General features: G+C 39.2%; 1 protein-coding gene across 5 annotated transcripts in view; it reads left to right on the forward strand.

The window, feature by feature from the left end:
- The window catches only part of CDK19 (cyclin dependent kinase 19), a 270457-nt gene extending 264376 nt beyond the window's left edge, over positions 1-6081 (forward strand). For 4 of the 5 annotated variants that reach the window (XM_061131788.1, XM_061131787.1, XM_061131785.1 and 1 more), the window contains one exon: positions 1743-6081. In XM_061131788.1, the coding sequence (XP_060987771.1) occupies positions 1743-1874 (132 nt within the window). In that variant the 3' untranslated portion in view covers positions 1875-6081. The remainder of the gene's footprint in view (positions 1-1742) is intronic. The other variant, XR_009690968.1, reaches the window with a different exon arrangement.
- The last annotated feature ends 9498 nt before the right edge of the window (positions 6082-15579 follow it).

Raw genomic sequence — 15579 nt, forward strand, 5'->3', positions numbered from 1 at the left:
TCTCAGCTAATTAGTTGGAAAGATTACCATGAAGGGTGAGGGTGAGAGACCTCTTTGCAGCTCTCATATTATCAGTACTGCCGCTAAGTCACATCAGTCGTGTCTGACTCTATGCGACCCCATAGACGGCAGCCCACCAGGCTCCTCCGTCCCTGGGATTCTCCAGGAAAGAATACTGGAGTGGGTTGCCATTTCCTTCTCCAGTGCAGGCATGCATGCTAAGTCATTTCAGTTGTGTCCGACTCTTTGTGACCCTATGGACAGCAGCCCACCAGGTTCCTCTGTCCATGGGATTCTCTAGGCAAGAATACTGGAGTGGGTTGCTATTTCTTTCTCCCACATTTGTTCTCTATCCAGTATGGAGAAGCTATCGTGCAGAGTCTAATCTGCTAAAGTAAAAGTAGTCATAGGCAGCCTAGCAACTATAGGCCTTGTGAATGGAAAGAACATTTTTTTTTCCATAATAAACTTACAATAAAATGTTGTTAGAATTTGTCAAGCCTTCTTGCAACAATATGACTAAGAGTTGTGTAACAAAGGAAGGAATTAAGTGGCATTATTTTTAACCGAGACTATCTTATTGCCCTGTTTTCTTGGACCAGAGGTTGCAAGTCCAGTTTGGCTGCCTCTCGTGCAGAGTGGGGCCACCTTGCTGATTTGTCCTTCATTAAACCGGCCAATGCCACCTCAAGGTCATTTACATTTTAAACTCCAAGTAATTGCTTTATTGGGCTTTCTTGGTGCTCTGACAGTAAAGAATCTGCCTGCAATGCAGGAGACCTGGGTTTGATCCCTTGGTTGGGAAAATCTCCTGGAAGAGGGCATGGCAACCCACTCCAGTCTTCTTGCCTGGGAAATCCCACGGGCAGAGGAACCTGGTGGGCTACAGTCCACGGGGTTGCAAAGAGTCAGACACGACTGAGCGACTAACACTTTCATAGTAGCTTTATTACATAGGATCTTGTCATATTTTGCTCACAGGAAGAACCAGTCTTCTGGGCAGAGCCAAAGACACAGCTGCAGTTAACGCTTATAGTTAACCAAGCACTATTTTCTATTTCTATAGATGCATTTTTCTTTTACATATTTTTTCATATTTGCCCTTGATACCATGAAGATGAATGTTTCATTTAAGGTAATAAAAATACACTGAATTGAAACACATTTGTCTTAGCCTTCTTGAGGGAATTTTCACATACAATTCTTTTCTCTTTAATTCTAAATGTTACCTGAAGTTGATTAAAAAAGGCACCTGTTTGCTGTTACTTCGTCTTGCTTTGTCAGGTAGGTGGTGCTGCTGAGGCTACTCCAGCCTCTACCCGAGGAAACTCTTTTCTAAAAAACGATTTCTTAGTCACAGCTTTGTTATTTATAATGAGAAAATTAACAGCACATCAGTATACATTATGAACACCACCAGATCAAAATGCCAAATTGATTCTTCCTGTTTGCAAATACCAGCTATGCAAAGAATCACTAACCAGAATTAGTCAGCATCAGTTTCCCCTCTACCTCTCGTTGCCAGTGTAGCTTATCTTCCAAAGCCATCCAGCCAGCTTTCGTGCATGCCAGGACAGTGGTAGCAGGTCGTGAAGTGAAATCAGCAAGACGTACTGACACACGAAATTAGCTGTCAGCTCCCATGGGTCAGAACCCACAGCCTCCTGTGTCCTGTTGCGATGAACGTCTTGAGCTGCTCCCGTACCCCACAGGTCATCCCCTTTTCCTGTGTCCTCTCCTAGCACTCCAGCTCGCGCCTGAATTACCAAAGCAGCGTCCAGGGGTCCTCTCAGTCCCAGAGCACGCTAGGCTACGCCTCCTCCTCTCAGCAGAGCGCACAGTACCACCCGTCTCACCAGGCCCACCGCTACTGACCGGCCGCAGCCCAGAGCACAGACTCCAGCAATACGACATCTGCATTGAAGAGAACCAAAAATGCAAGCTCTGATGCTGCCATCCACCTAGGAGGAAAACTATTTACGGAGCATTTTGCAAGACTGACTGATGTCTCTTCTTTGGTGACTTAAAGAAGATTTTTGTGAAGTTTCCCCAACCGCCTTTCCCTGCATGTGTTCCATTGTGACTTCTCTGATAAAGCGTCTGATCTAAACCCAGCACTTACCTTCTGTAACCTTCAGCATCTTTGGGAAGGACTTCCTGGTGCACCTTTCTCATGCTGTAGCAATCGCTATGATTTATCTTTTCAAAGCTCTTTTATTAGGATTTTAATGTTTTAGAAACAAGACTCCAGTGGTGTATAGTTTTATACTTCATGAACTGATCTAGCAACACAGGTAAATATGCACCTTTTAAAGCACTACGTGGTTTTCACAAAATATAACTCTTTTGTTCATGGAAGTCTTAAATGGGAACTGTTACTGTCCCAAAGTACCTTACTATTACATTTTTATTTATCTGGTTTCAGGGAAGGTCTAATAAAAAGACAAGTGGTGGGACAGTGGGAACCTGCAACCAAAAACAGCCTAGATCTTTGCAGTTACTATGCTTTATGCTATGAAGAACTAAAACATGTGGTAATTTTTATATAATCATTCATATGGAACTTAGTTCCCAGAATCATCTTATTCTGAATAGTATTCAGTAATTAAGAATGATAATTTTAAACTTCATGTAGCTTAAGTCTACTTTAAAAAGGGTTTCAAGAGCTTTGATGAAATACAGTCCTCTGGTGACTCACACCAGAAAACTGAAGAGAGTATTAACTGCACTAGGATTTCTTTAAGAGTAATGTTGATCAAAGGATGTATTGCTTCCCTTTGAAGGAAAAGCTTTTCTTGTGTATTGTACATACAGTTGGCTTCTCTAAAGAACTGTTAGTTTCTTCACATCTGGGTCAGCTTGAGTAACTTTCTTACATAATCAAGGGTACTCAAATAGAAGCCTGCAAATTAATCTGCTTTTAAAACAAAAAGCAGTGTTCTCCATTCGTATTTGTGTTAGACATAGAGTGACTATTTTTAAAGCATGTTAAAAGTTTAGGTTTTGTTCATGTTTCAAGTATGTATGATGTATGCATAATTTTGCTGTTATTACTGAAACTTAATTCTATCAAGAATCTTTTCATTGCACTGAATGCTTTCTTTTGCCCCTAGGAGAAAACTTAATAATTGTGCCTAAACTATGGGCAGATAGTGTACAACTATATTATCTAAGTACATATTTGCATTTCTCTGATCTATGAATGAGAGGCTGAGTTTGCCCTTAGCCAGTGAGTTCTTTCTTAGCCAGCATAAAGGAAGCTCCCCAGAGTCCCACAGAAATGTAAAGACTTAAGAGCTTCCATCGTAATGTAAGGGGCAAGAAATTTGTGTTCTTCTAAATGCTACTAGCAGCACCAGCCTTGTTTTAATGTTTTCTTGAGCTAGAAGAAATAGCGGATCGTTGTTATATGCAAGTTATATGCATTTTTCACTCTTCCTTGTGAACTTATCTACCTGGTTATCTCCTCTGGGTCCATACACAAGTGAAATAAGATTTTAGACAGAAGCCAGTATACATTTTGCACTATTGATGTGATACTGTAGCCAGCAAGGACCTTCCTGATCTCAGCATAATAATGCTTATTAGTAACAAAGACTGTCTAGGGACACTGATGAACACTGAAGATGAAACAATTGACATGCTCCCTTGGAAGGAATTTCTGATTGTCTCCATGGTAATTTACTGCTTCCATTGTTAAAAATGAGAAATTAGTAGCCCTCTGCATAATGTAGCTACCTGTGTGAAGTTCCGTCCTGGGCCCTGAAGCCTCAGTGTCATCAGATCCTCACTGTACCCTCCCCCTGTGCCCAGCATCATGCTGGGGGAGATAGGAAGGGCAAGACATACTTCCTGTCCTTGAAGAGCTCATGATTGAGTTCATGACAGGAAGCTTTCCTGGGATGACAGGCTTGTAAATGAAACCATCTTAGAACATGAAGATCTCTTCGTCTACTTCTAAACCCTCTTGAAGAGAGTTATTATCCCAAATTTTGCCCTATAATAAACAAGTATCATGGAGAGGTTTCTATGTTTATCTACCTTCAAGAAAGCCAACAATTAAGTATCACCACAGGCATTAATATATATTTGAAATGTTTACAGCAGCCTTTCAACAACAATTGGGTGGCCCTTGTAGGCAGAACATACTCAACTAAGAGTTTGTAGGAAATTACAGTGAAAAGAGAAGCTCTGTTCCTGCCCTTGAGATGTGTACATTTAGTAAAAGACAAACCCAAATAAGTGCATGAATCATATATCATGCCCTTTAATACACTTTGATATAAATTCTTGTGATGTGTGCTTATATGATCACAGGACTACCCTGCTTTCTTTGCATGTAGTGAATTTCAGTGGCAGAACTAATACAGAAGCTGGTGGGGATTTTACAGTTGTTCCCAGTGTTCTTCACACGGGCTCTAGCCGGATATGCCCATTACACACGTGACTGTTTCTGGTCACTGCGCTGGTACCGGCCCTTTCCTCCTGTGGTTTTGCCTCAGAGTTGGTGATGCCCACTGGTGTCCATTACCCTTTGAAATAATTTTGGTTCACAATTTCCTTTTCCTTGTAAAGGAGAACAAAGCCTTTAACATACTCATGGGCCCTAAAACTGTGGGCCCTTGAAGGAAACCTGTGAAGATTTTTGAGGTTAAAATTTACTTTTGTGTTCCCCAAATAACCACATTCCTCTTTAAAAATTTATCACAGTCGGTGTCCCCTAAGAATGCAGGGTGGACATCCAAACCAGGGGAAGTTACCGAAAGGAAGGGAGGAATCAAAGCAAAGGCTTTCTGCATTTCATATTACAAATCAGTTTTTGAGTTAGCTTTTGGTAAGGTGTGTATTTAGGATAAAGTATTCTAGAGTTTCAGGACAGCTGAGCTCACAGGTAAGGCAGCCTGGCGGCAGGACTGACACTATGAGGCTGAAACAATCCTTATGATGAAGTAGATCATGCAGGAACATACAAAAACCAAGGACATGTATATTTTTATATCTGTGTGGTTTTAAAACTTTAGTACTTAGAATTTTGGCCTTCTGCACTACTCTTTTGCTCTTGTAAACACAATTCACATTTAAGAATGGAAAGGGATGACATTTACTTACGTGTTCACTGCCTCATTCCTGGTGAAGCAACTGCTAGTTGTATGCCTCTATAATGATGCTGTTTTCTCTGCTGAAGATAAGAGAAAAATAGTTGGACAATAAGCCTTGCAGCTTAATCTGCTTGGAATACTTGTATGTGACAAACTGTACAATGAAGGAATATTCTATGAAAATTACAAATCCTAACCTCTGTAATGGTATCTTTCTGGGGAATGGAGAAAGGCAGTGAAATGGCAGACTAAAGGAAGCTTGAAGGATTCAAGTATAAATAATATTTTATATAAAACATAGCTGTTTAGGTTTCCTTAATCTTCAAGAATAGTCACAAATATCATAAGGCAAAGTTCATTGTTTTAGGGTTTTTTTAAAATGTGTTGTACCTAAGGCCATACTTACTCTTCTATGCTATCACTGCGAAGGAGTGATATGTATGTATTATATGAAAAAAAATCCTTAATGCACTGTTATCTCCTAAATATTTAGTAAATTAATACTATTTAATTTTTTTAAAAAATTTGTCTGTGTAGACACTAAAAGTATTACACAAAATCTGGACTGAAGATGTCCTTTTTAACAACAATTTAAAGTACTTTTTATATATGTTATGTAGTATATCCTTTCTAAACTGCCTAGTTTGTACTTCCCATAATTCCTCTATGTGAAGTGTACCTGTTCTTGTCTCTCTTTTCAGCCATTTTTCTGCACGCATCCCCGTTTGTACGACTTTAGACACGACTGTGTATGCTTTGCACACACACTGTGAGGTGTGCGCTAAGAACCGGCCGCCCCCCAGCGAGGCCCGCTGCCCCCAGAGGGGCCTGCTCCCCGGGGTGCAGGACAAGCTTGCCGCTTTGGAGCCAAGTGTTTCTCGCTTTTGAGTTTTCCTGACATCCTTCCTGAAATGACTGTTAGAAATGAATTACATTGCATTTATTTTATATTCTTGGTTGTAATAAAATTTAATTGACTTTGTGTCAATGTGGATTTTTTAAGTGTAGGAAAAACTCTTGTTACAACAAGTTTTAGCGTTAAAATCTGATGTGTGTGCCTTGAAGCTTTTCAGATTACACTTGTCCTGCAGAGATGCAGAGTCTCCCTGTGAGCTGCAACATGTTATCTTATTTAGGATGCTTATGAGGTCACAAAACCAAAGAGGCAAGGCTTGCAAAAAATACCTCAGAAGCAAAATGACAGTTTTTTAAACATCTCTAGGGGAGATAATCTTTTTTTAAAAAAATGAAATTTAGAAAGACGTTTTAGAAAAAGCAAATAGGCAGCATTTTGTGGGAAGAGTGACCCTGGGAGTTTCTTTTATGAGAACATTAACTTGTGCCTGGCTGCGCCCTCCTACAATTTACTTGATGAATTGTCTATGGTTATTCCAATGGTTAAAGGCATCGTGGAATGAACTGAAGAATGTTTAAGTGACATAAGCATTCAACATAAAACTTGAACTCTGGGACTTCCCTGGTGGTCCAATGGATAGATCCCACACGTCACAACTAAGCCTGTGAACCACAACAAAGATCCACTGCAGTCGAAATAATAAATTTTTTAAAAAACTTCAACTCTATTTAAAATAGATATTGCTTCACCATTTGACACAGCCTCTATATTTAACACTGTGGCACTCACAGGGTAGAGCTTCTCTTGGGGCACTGTTCTCTGACCACAGCTGCCTTTCTAGCCAGCCACCTGGGTAAGAGAGAGTGGACGACTGCACAAACCCCTTATCACTCCTGGGAAAACAGCTCGACACTATCGGGCTGTCTCCCTAGCCAACTGTAAGTTCTTTGTGGACAAGGTCTGGGTTTTATTCTTTCACTCCCAGCACCTGGCATGATACCCAACACGGCAGATAACACGGTGAGTTGTTAGCATCCGTTTTGTACGTTGACATACGATTCCTTGATATGCCATATTTGTGTATGGACAGGGAGATGAACCTATATATTTTTGTTCTGTGAATAAAGAAAAGGCATTTCTTTTTTATTTATTTGTTGTTGAGGTATAGTTGAAATACAATATTATATAAGTTTCAGGTGTACCACACACAGCGAATCATAATTTTTAAAGGTTATACTCCATTTATAGTTATTATAGTGACTATTATTTCCTGTGTTATACAGTATATCCTTGTAGCTTGTTTATTTTATACAGAGCAGGTTGTACCTCTTAATCCCCTACTCCTATCATGCCCTTCTCCCCGTCCCTCTCCTTTCCCCACTGTTAACCACTAGTTCTCTGTATCTGTGAGTCAGTTTCTTTTTTTTTTAATATTCACTAGTGTGTTGTATTTTTTAGAGTCCACATATAAGTGATATCATACAGTTTCTCTGTCTATCTCATTAAGCATTGTTGTTCAGTTGCTAAATCATGTCCTGTTTGCCACCCCATGAACTGCAGCATGACAAACTTCCCTTCACTATCTCCCAGAGTTTGCTCAAAATTATGTCCATTGAATTGGTGATGCCATCCAACCGTCTCATCCTCTGTTGTCCCCTTCTCCTTTTGCCTTCAGTCATTAAGCATAATGTCCTCCAAGTCTATCCATGTTGCAGATGGCATAATTTCATTCTTTTTTATGGTTGAGTACTAACTCATTATATATATAATACATAATGGGATATATATATTTTATATATATATATATCATACCATTTTTATTCCTCTGTTGATGGACACTTACGTTGCTTCCATATCTCAGCAATTTTAAGTAATGCTGCTCTGAACATTGGGGTGCATGTATCTTTTTGAATTAGCATTTTCATTTTATCTGGATAGATACCCAGGAGTGGAACTGCTGGATCACATAGTAGTTCTATTTGTTAGTTTTTTAAGGAAACGCCATACTTTTTTCACAGTGGCTGCACCAATTTCCATTCCCACCTACAGTGTACAGGGTTCCCTTGGGGCATTATTTTCTTAAAATAGGTTCATATCTTATATTTTTGGCTCCAAAGTCATAATCTCACTCTAGAGGAACAAATAGTTCAAACAGCATTTGAGTAAAAGATTAAGCCAAGTTAGCCGTCTTCTTTAGAAGCCATCTTTCTTCCTTTGGTTCTTCAAGAGGAGGGCATCTATCTTAAAACCTCACATAGCATTTACCTAGCAGGGAGTAGAAAGCCAGCTTGGACTAGCAACACACAAACAAAATAGGAACATTTGTTCATTTGATCTAAATGGGAGAATAGAACATAGGGGAAAGAAATGAAAATACTGGCCTAAAACATTAATATGTATTTAGCACATTCCTTCTGACTTTTCACACTTTCTGCTCTTCAGACTTAAGAGAATTTTTTTCACACAAAGAAGCTATTAAGGACTGGATGTTTGTGTCCTCCCCAGATTCTTATGTTGAAGACCTTATCCCCAGTGTGGCAGTATTGGAGATGGTGTGTTTGTGGATGTAACCAAGGTTAAATGAGGTCACACGGGTGGGCCCTGATCCAGTAACATCCGTATCCCAGTAAGAAGAGGCGCTAGAGCGCACGCGCAGGCTCTCCCTTCTGTCTCCCTGCTCCCTACTCCCTCCTCTTTATCCTCCCTCTTTTTCTTCCCTCCTTTCTCTCTCTCCCCCACAACCCCTCTTCCCACCATGTGAGGACACAGCAAGAAGGCAATCATCTGCAAGCCAGGAAGGCAGTGTTTACAGAAAACTTGACTCTGCCAGACTGATCTTGGACTTCACAGCCTCCAGAACTCTGAGAAAATAAATTTCTGTGATTTAAGCCACCCAGTCTATGGTATTTTGTTACAGAAACCTGAGCAAACTAATACATACTTTGGACCAAGAAGTGGGCTGTGGCAGTAACAAACACCTAAAAATATAGAAGGGGCTTCGGAACTGGGTAATGGGTAGAGCTGGAAGATGTGTGTGCTAGAAACATAAAAGGTTAAGGGCAATTCTAGTGAGGGCTCAGAAGGAAAAGAGAACTGAGGGAAAGCTTCCATCTTCTTAGAATAAAGAGTGTAAGTAATCATGAACAGAATTCTGGTAGGAATATGAACATTAAAGACCATTCTGGTGAGTTCTCAGACGGAAATGAGAAACAGGAGAACGGAAATTGGAAACTGAAGCAGCAGCAATCCTTGTTACAGAGTGGTAAAGAACTTGGCTAAACTGTGCCCCAGTGTTTTATGAAAAGTAGAATTTTTGAGCTACGCAATTGCTCTTAAAGGATCTCTCTTGTGGTGGTGGGGAAGATGGACTGGGTAGGTCCAACACACAGAGAGTATGGTAGAAGGAATACTGAGGAGGAAGAAGACACACTTTAAGCATTTTAGACTTTTGCCTTCCTCAGGTCTTGTCCTCTGCATTCATTCTCTTCTATGCATTGGTTGGTCCTGGGAGTCCCTCTTTGAAAGATCTGGTCCTTCAAGAAAATGCACACATGTAACAAGCTTTTCTTTTGGTTGTAAGATTAACCTAAATTAATTGAAACCTACAGACCTTAAATTATAAACAAGATGTTCAAGATTTGACTGAATTCAGCTGCAAGTGCCATATTTTAGTTGTAAATGTATGATTAAATATCTGTTGGCATAACTCATAAGCAGCAGTATGAAGACATCTTAACTATACAGTTCAAAGGACTTTGAAAACTTGCCAGGTGCGTGTGTGTATGCGCAGTTGTGTCCAACTCTTTGCAACCCCATGAACTGTAGCCTGCCAGGCTCCTCTGTCCATGGAATTTTCCCAGTAAGAATATAGGGTGGGTTGCCATTTCCTACTCCAGGGGATCTTCCCAACCCAGGGATCAAACCTGTGTCTCTGGCATTGGCAGGCAGATTCTTAGCACTGAGCCACCTGGCAAGCCTATATATCCTTATTAACAAAGCCCAAATCAAGAAACAGGACAAATTCATCACTCCAGAAAATTCCCTCATTCTCCTTTCTAGTTAATACCCCCACACTCACAAAGGCAACCATTGTTCTGTTTTCTATCACCAAATATTAGTTTTGTCTTTTTAGAATTCCATTTAAATAGAATGATGCAGTTTGTACTTTTTTGTGTCTGGATTCTTTGGCACAACATAATGTTTTAAGAGTCATCCATATTGGATATATCAGTTTGTTTCTTTTTATTTCTGAATAATATTCCATTGTATAACTATACCACTATTTAGTCATTTGTTGATGGACATTTGGGGTTCTTTCTGTTTGGGGCTACTATGAATCATGCTACTATAAACATTTTTGTATAAGTTTTGTTGAGGACATATATTTTCATTTCTTTTGTATAAAGAATAGTTAGAAATGGAATTGTTACATCATAAGATATATTTTCTCTTTAAAAGAAACTGCCTAAGAGTTTTCTAATTACATATCATTTTCTACTCTGAGTAGTTCATGAGAGTCCAGTTGCTTTGAAATTCAGTAACATTTAATATTGTCAATCTTCTTGTAAGTTGTACCAATGCTTTCTTGTGTCAGTCTCCCAAATCAATAGAAATAAGAACAAAAATTAACATATGGGACCTAATCAAACTTACAAGCTTTTACGCAGCAAGGCAAACCATAAACAAAATGAAAAGACAACCTACAGTATGGAGAAAATATCTGCAAATGATGAGACCAACAAGGGATTAACTTCCAAAATATACAAACAGCTCACACAACTCAACAATAAAAAACAAACAACTCTATTAAAAAATGGGTAGGAGACCTAAATAGACATTTCTCCAAAGAAGGCATACAGATGGTCAATAGGTGCATGAAAAGATGCTCAACATCACTAATTATTAGAGAAATGCAAAGCAAAACTACAGCAAGGTGTCACTTCACACAAGTCAGAATGGCCATCATCAAAAAGTTTGCAAAGAATGAATGTTCGAGTGGACGTGGAGGAAAGAAAGCCCTCTGACCCTACTGCGAGGAACGTAAATTGGTATAGCCACTACAGACAGAAGTATGGAGGTTCCTTAAAAAACTAAAAATAGAGCTACCATATGACCTAGCAGTCCCACTCCTGGGAATGTATCTGGAGAAAACCATACCTCAGAAAGATACATGCACCCCAATGTTCACTTTGGTACTATTTACAATAGCCAAGACATGAAGGCAACTTAAATGTCCATCAACAGAGAAATGGATAAAGAAGATGGGGTATGTGTGGGTGTGTGTGTGTGTGTGTGTGTATGAATATTATTAAGCCATAAAAAATAACAAAATAGTGCCATTTTCAGCAACACAGATAGACCTAGAGATTGTCATAATGAATGAAGTCAGAGAAAGACAGATATCATATGATATTGCTTATACATTGAAGTCTTAAAAAAAGGGTACAAATGAACTTATCTACAAAACAGAAATAGAGTTTCAGAAAACAAAAGCAACCTTAAGTTTCTAAGGGATAAGGAGGGGAGGAATAAATTGGGAGGTTGGGATTGACATATACACAGTACTATATACATATATAAAATAGATAACTAATAAGGACAGAGTATATAGCACTGGGAACTCTACTCTGCAATGACTTACGGGAAAAGAATCTAAAAAGAGTGGATGTATGTGTATAACTGATTCACTTTGTTGTCACCTGGAACTAATACAACACTGTAAATCAACTATATTCTAATAAAAATTCAAAAAACAAAAACCATGCTCTCTTCTCAAGGTATGATTAATATGATTTGTTTTACTCATGATATGCTTACATGAATCTTAACTAGTTAAAAAAACTGGGCTGAAGATCTAAATAGACATTTCTCCAAAGAAGACATACAGATGGCCAACACGCATATGAAAAGATGCTCAACATCACTAATTATTAGAGAAATGCAAATAAGAGCTACAATGAGGTACCACCTCACACCAGTCAGAATGGCCATCACTAAAAAGTTGACAAATAACAAGCTGGAGAGGATGTGGAAAAAAGGAAACTCTCTTACACTGTTGGCAGGAATGTTAGTTGGTGTAGCTACTAACAGTATGGCAGTTCCTCAGAAAACTAAAAATAGAATTACCACATGATCCAGCAGTCCCATTCCTGGGAATATATACAGACAAAACCATAATTCAAAAAGATATATGCACCCCCCACCTGCTATGTTCATAACAGCACTATTCACAATAGCCAAGATATGGAAACAATCTAAATGTCAATCGACAGATGAATGGATAAAGAAGATGTGGTACAAATATACAAAGGAATACTACTCAACCGTAAAAAAGAAATGCCATTTGCAGCAACATGGATACAACTAGAGATTATATGCAACTAGAGATTCATACCAAATGAAGTTAAGTCAGAGAAGGATAAATACCATATGATATCGCTTATATTTGGAATCTAAAATATGACAGAAACCATAATGGAAGATATATAAAAATGAATGTATCAATATATCTGTATCACTTTGTTGTACAGCAGTAATTAACAACATTGTAAGTAAACTATACTTCAATAAAAATATATTAAAAATATCATCAATCTTTTTAAAAATTCTAGCAATTCTAATACAAGTGTACTGGTATCTCAATATGGCTCTAATTTGCATTTCCAAGCTGACCAACAATGTTGAACATTTTTTCAGGTGCTTATTAGTACATGAAAGATCATTAGTATCATCTTCTTTCTGTGTAGTACCTAAGACTTCTTTCTACTTTTAGGGTGTTTTATGAATTCTTTACATATTCTCAATATAAGTCCTTTGTCATATATATGCATCACACATTATTTTTTAATTTTGATGAGGTCCAATTTTTCCATTTTTAGTATGTGTATATATACTAAATATATACTAGGATATATATATCCTAAAAAACCCTTGACTACCCCAAGGTGTGAAGATAGTCACCTTTATTTTCTTCTAATAGATTTTAGTTTTAGCTTTTTTCTATGATCCACCTCGAAATAATTTTTCCATAAGATGTGAGGTAGAGGTCAAGGATCTTTTTTTTCTTATACAAATATCTAGGAGTAGGGAGAAGCAATAGGAAGTAAATTAATCCAGTTCATCATGGTACCAGTGTGCTGACCATCAGTGAGGATGATGGATACAGGAGCAGTGGAGATTTGTAGTCACCCCAAGGGGTAGCTTCAAAAGTGTTTGAAGGGGGCTCCCCTGGGGGCCTAGTGTTTAAGAATCCACCTTGCAAGGCAGGGGATCCTGGTTTGATCCCTGGTCCAGGAAGATCCCACATGCCTCAGGGCAACTAAGCTCGTGGACCACAACTACAGAGCCAGCGCTCTAGAGCCCTTGAAGAGCAACTACTGAGCCCATGTGCTGCAACTACTAAAGCCTGTGTGCCTGGAGTCCGTGCTCCCCAACAAAAGACACCACTGCAGTGAGAAGCCCACACACTGCACTAGGGAGTAGCCCCCGCTTGCCGTAACTAGAGAAAAGCCCGTGTGCAACAACAGACTCAACACAGCCACAAATAAATCAATCTTAAAAGAAAAAGTGTGTGGGGGAACCTAATCCCCAACCTCAACATTGTTTAAGAGAGGATACCTTTCTAATGTCCAAGAGAAGAAAAGGGCTTCCCAAGTAGCCCAGCGGCAAAGAATCCACCTGCCAATGCAGGAAACTCAGGAGAGGCAGGTCCCATCTCTAGGTCAGGAAGACCTTCTGGAAGAGGAAATGGCAACCCACTCCTGTATTCTTGCCTGGGAAATCCCATGGACGGGGAGTCTGTTGGGCTACAGTCCACGGGGTCACAAAGAGATAGACATGACAGCACAAAAAACCTTCCTAACGTCCAAGAACAGAAAAAGCTTGATTAACAAGGGTCCCCCTGGCACTTCTTTGGTGGTCCAGTGGCTAAGACTCCATGCTCCCAATGCAGAGGGCTCAGGTTTGATCCCAAGTCAGGGAACCAGATCCTACATGTTGCAACTGAAGACCTTACATGTTGCAACTAAAGATCGAAGATCATGCGTGCTGCAACTAAGTCCCAGTGCAGCCAAATAAGTAAAAAGACAACTGATATTCTAAAAACAAAAAATAAGGGTCCCCATGAGTTGATTCCATGATGTTTCTCATTATATTCTCATCACATTGCAGAAAAGAACATAGACATTGAGCTGGTTAAATTTCACAAGACTAATGCCACTTTGATCCCTAATAATTGAGTTCTAACATTCACCTCCACATCAGCCATATCAACAAGGTGCAACAGAAGGAACACGAATTTTGGAGACAGACTTAGGCTTGAAATCCAGCCCTTCTGCCTTTGCTGCAGTTCATGGGGTCACAAAGAGTTGGACATGACTTAGTGACTGAACAACAACAGCAACTGCCTTTGAACTGTGCTGCCTTGGATAAGTTACTGAAACTTATTTTGTTTTATTATCTATAAAATGCCAAAAATAGCATCTATCTCAGAGCTTAAGGATTAAATAAGAAATACGTGTTGTGCCCAGCAGAGTGGCTGGCCCATAGTAGACTCTCAATAAATGTGCATTCTATTGTTTTTCTCTTTCCTCTGCAATTTCTATGTGCTTGAATGTGTGTTTCTAGTGTAAATAATATGTTTAATAACCTTTATTTCATTCATTTGATGGTCTCTCTTAAGACAGAAGATGACATCTACAGATTTCCTTTTCTTGGGCTCTAAAATCACTGCGGATGGTGACTGCAGCCATGAAATTAGAAGATGATTGCCTCTTTGCAGGAAAGCTATGACAAACTTAGACTGTGTTAAAAAGCAAAGGCATCACTTTGCTGACAAAGGTCTGTATAGTCAAGGCTATGGTCTTTCAAAATTCAGATTTAATTGAAGAAAGTAGGGAAAACCACTAGGCCATTAAGCTATGACCTAAATCAAATCCCTTATGATTATACAGTGGGACTGACAAATAGATTCAAGGGATTAAACCCGATAGAGTGCCTGAAGAACTACGGATGGAAGTTTGTGACACTGTATGGGAGGCGGTGATCAAAAGCATCCCCAAGAAAAAGGAATTCAAAAAGGAAAAATGGCTGTCTGAAGAGGCTTTACAAGCTGCTGAGAAAAGAAGAGAAGCAAAACGCAAAGGAGAAAAGGAAAGATATACCCATCTAAATGCAGAGTTTCGAAGAATATCAAAGAGAGAGTAGAAAGTCTTCCTAAGTGAAAAATGCAAAGAAATAGAGGAAAACAAAGAATGGGAAAAACTAGAGATCTCTTCAAGAAAATTAAGGATTCCAAGGGAACATTTCATGCAAAGATGGTGTGCGCACAATAAAGGACAGAAATGGTATGGACCTAACAGAAACAAGATATTAAGAAGAAGTGGCAAGAATACACAGAAGAAATAGATCTTACTGACCCAGATAGCCATGATGGTGTGATCACTCACCTAGAGCCAGACATCTTGGAGTGCGAAGTCAAGTAGGCCTTAAGAAGCATCGCTACAAACAAAGCTAGTGGAGGTGATGGAATTTCAGCTGAGCTATTTCAAATCATAAAAGGTGATGCTGTGAAAGTGCTGCACTCAATATGCCAGAAAATTTGGAAAACTCAGCAGTGGCCACAGG

The sequence above is a fragment of the Dama dama genome, chromosome 28, assembly GCF_033118175.1.
Source record: "Dama dama isolate Ldn47 chromosome 28, ASM3311817v1, whole genome shotgun sequence".
NCBI classification, from domain to species: Eukaryota; Metazoa; Chordata; class Mammalia; order Artiodactyla; family Cervidae; genus Dama; species Dama dama.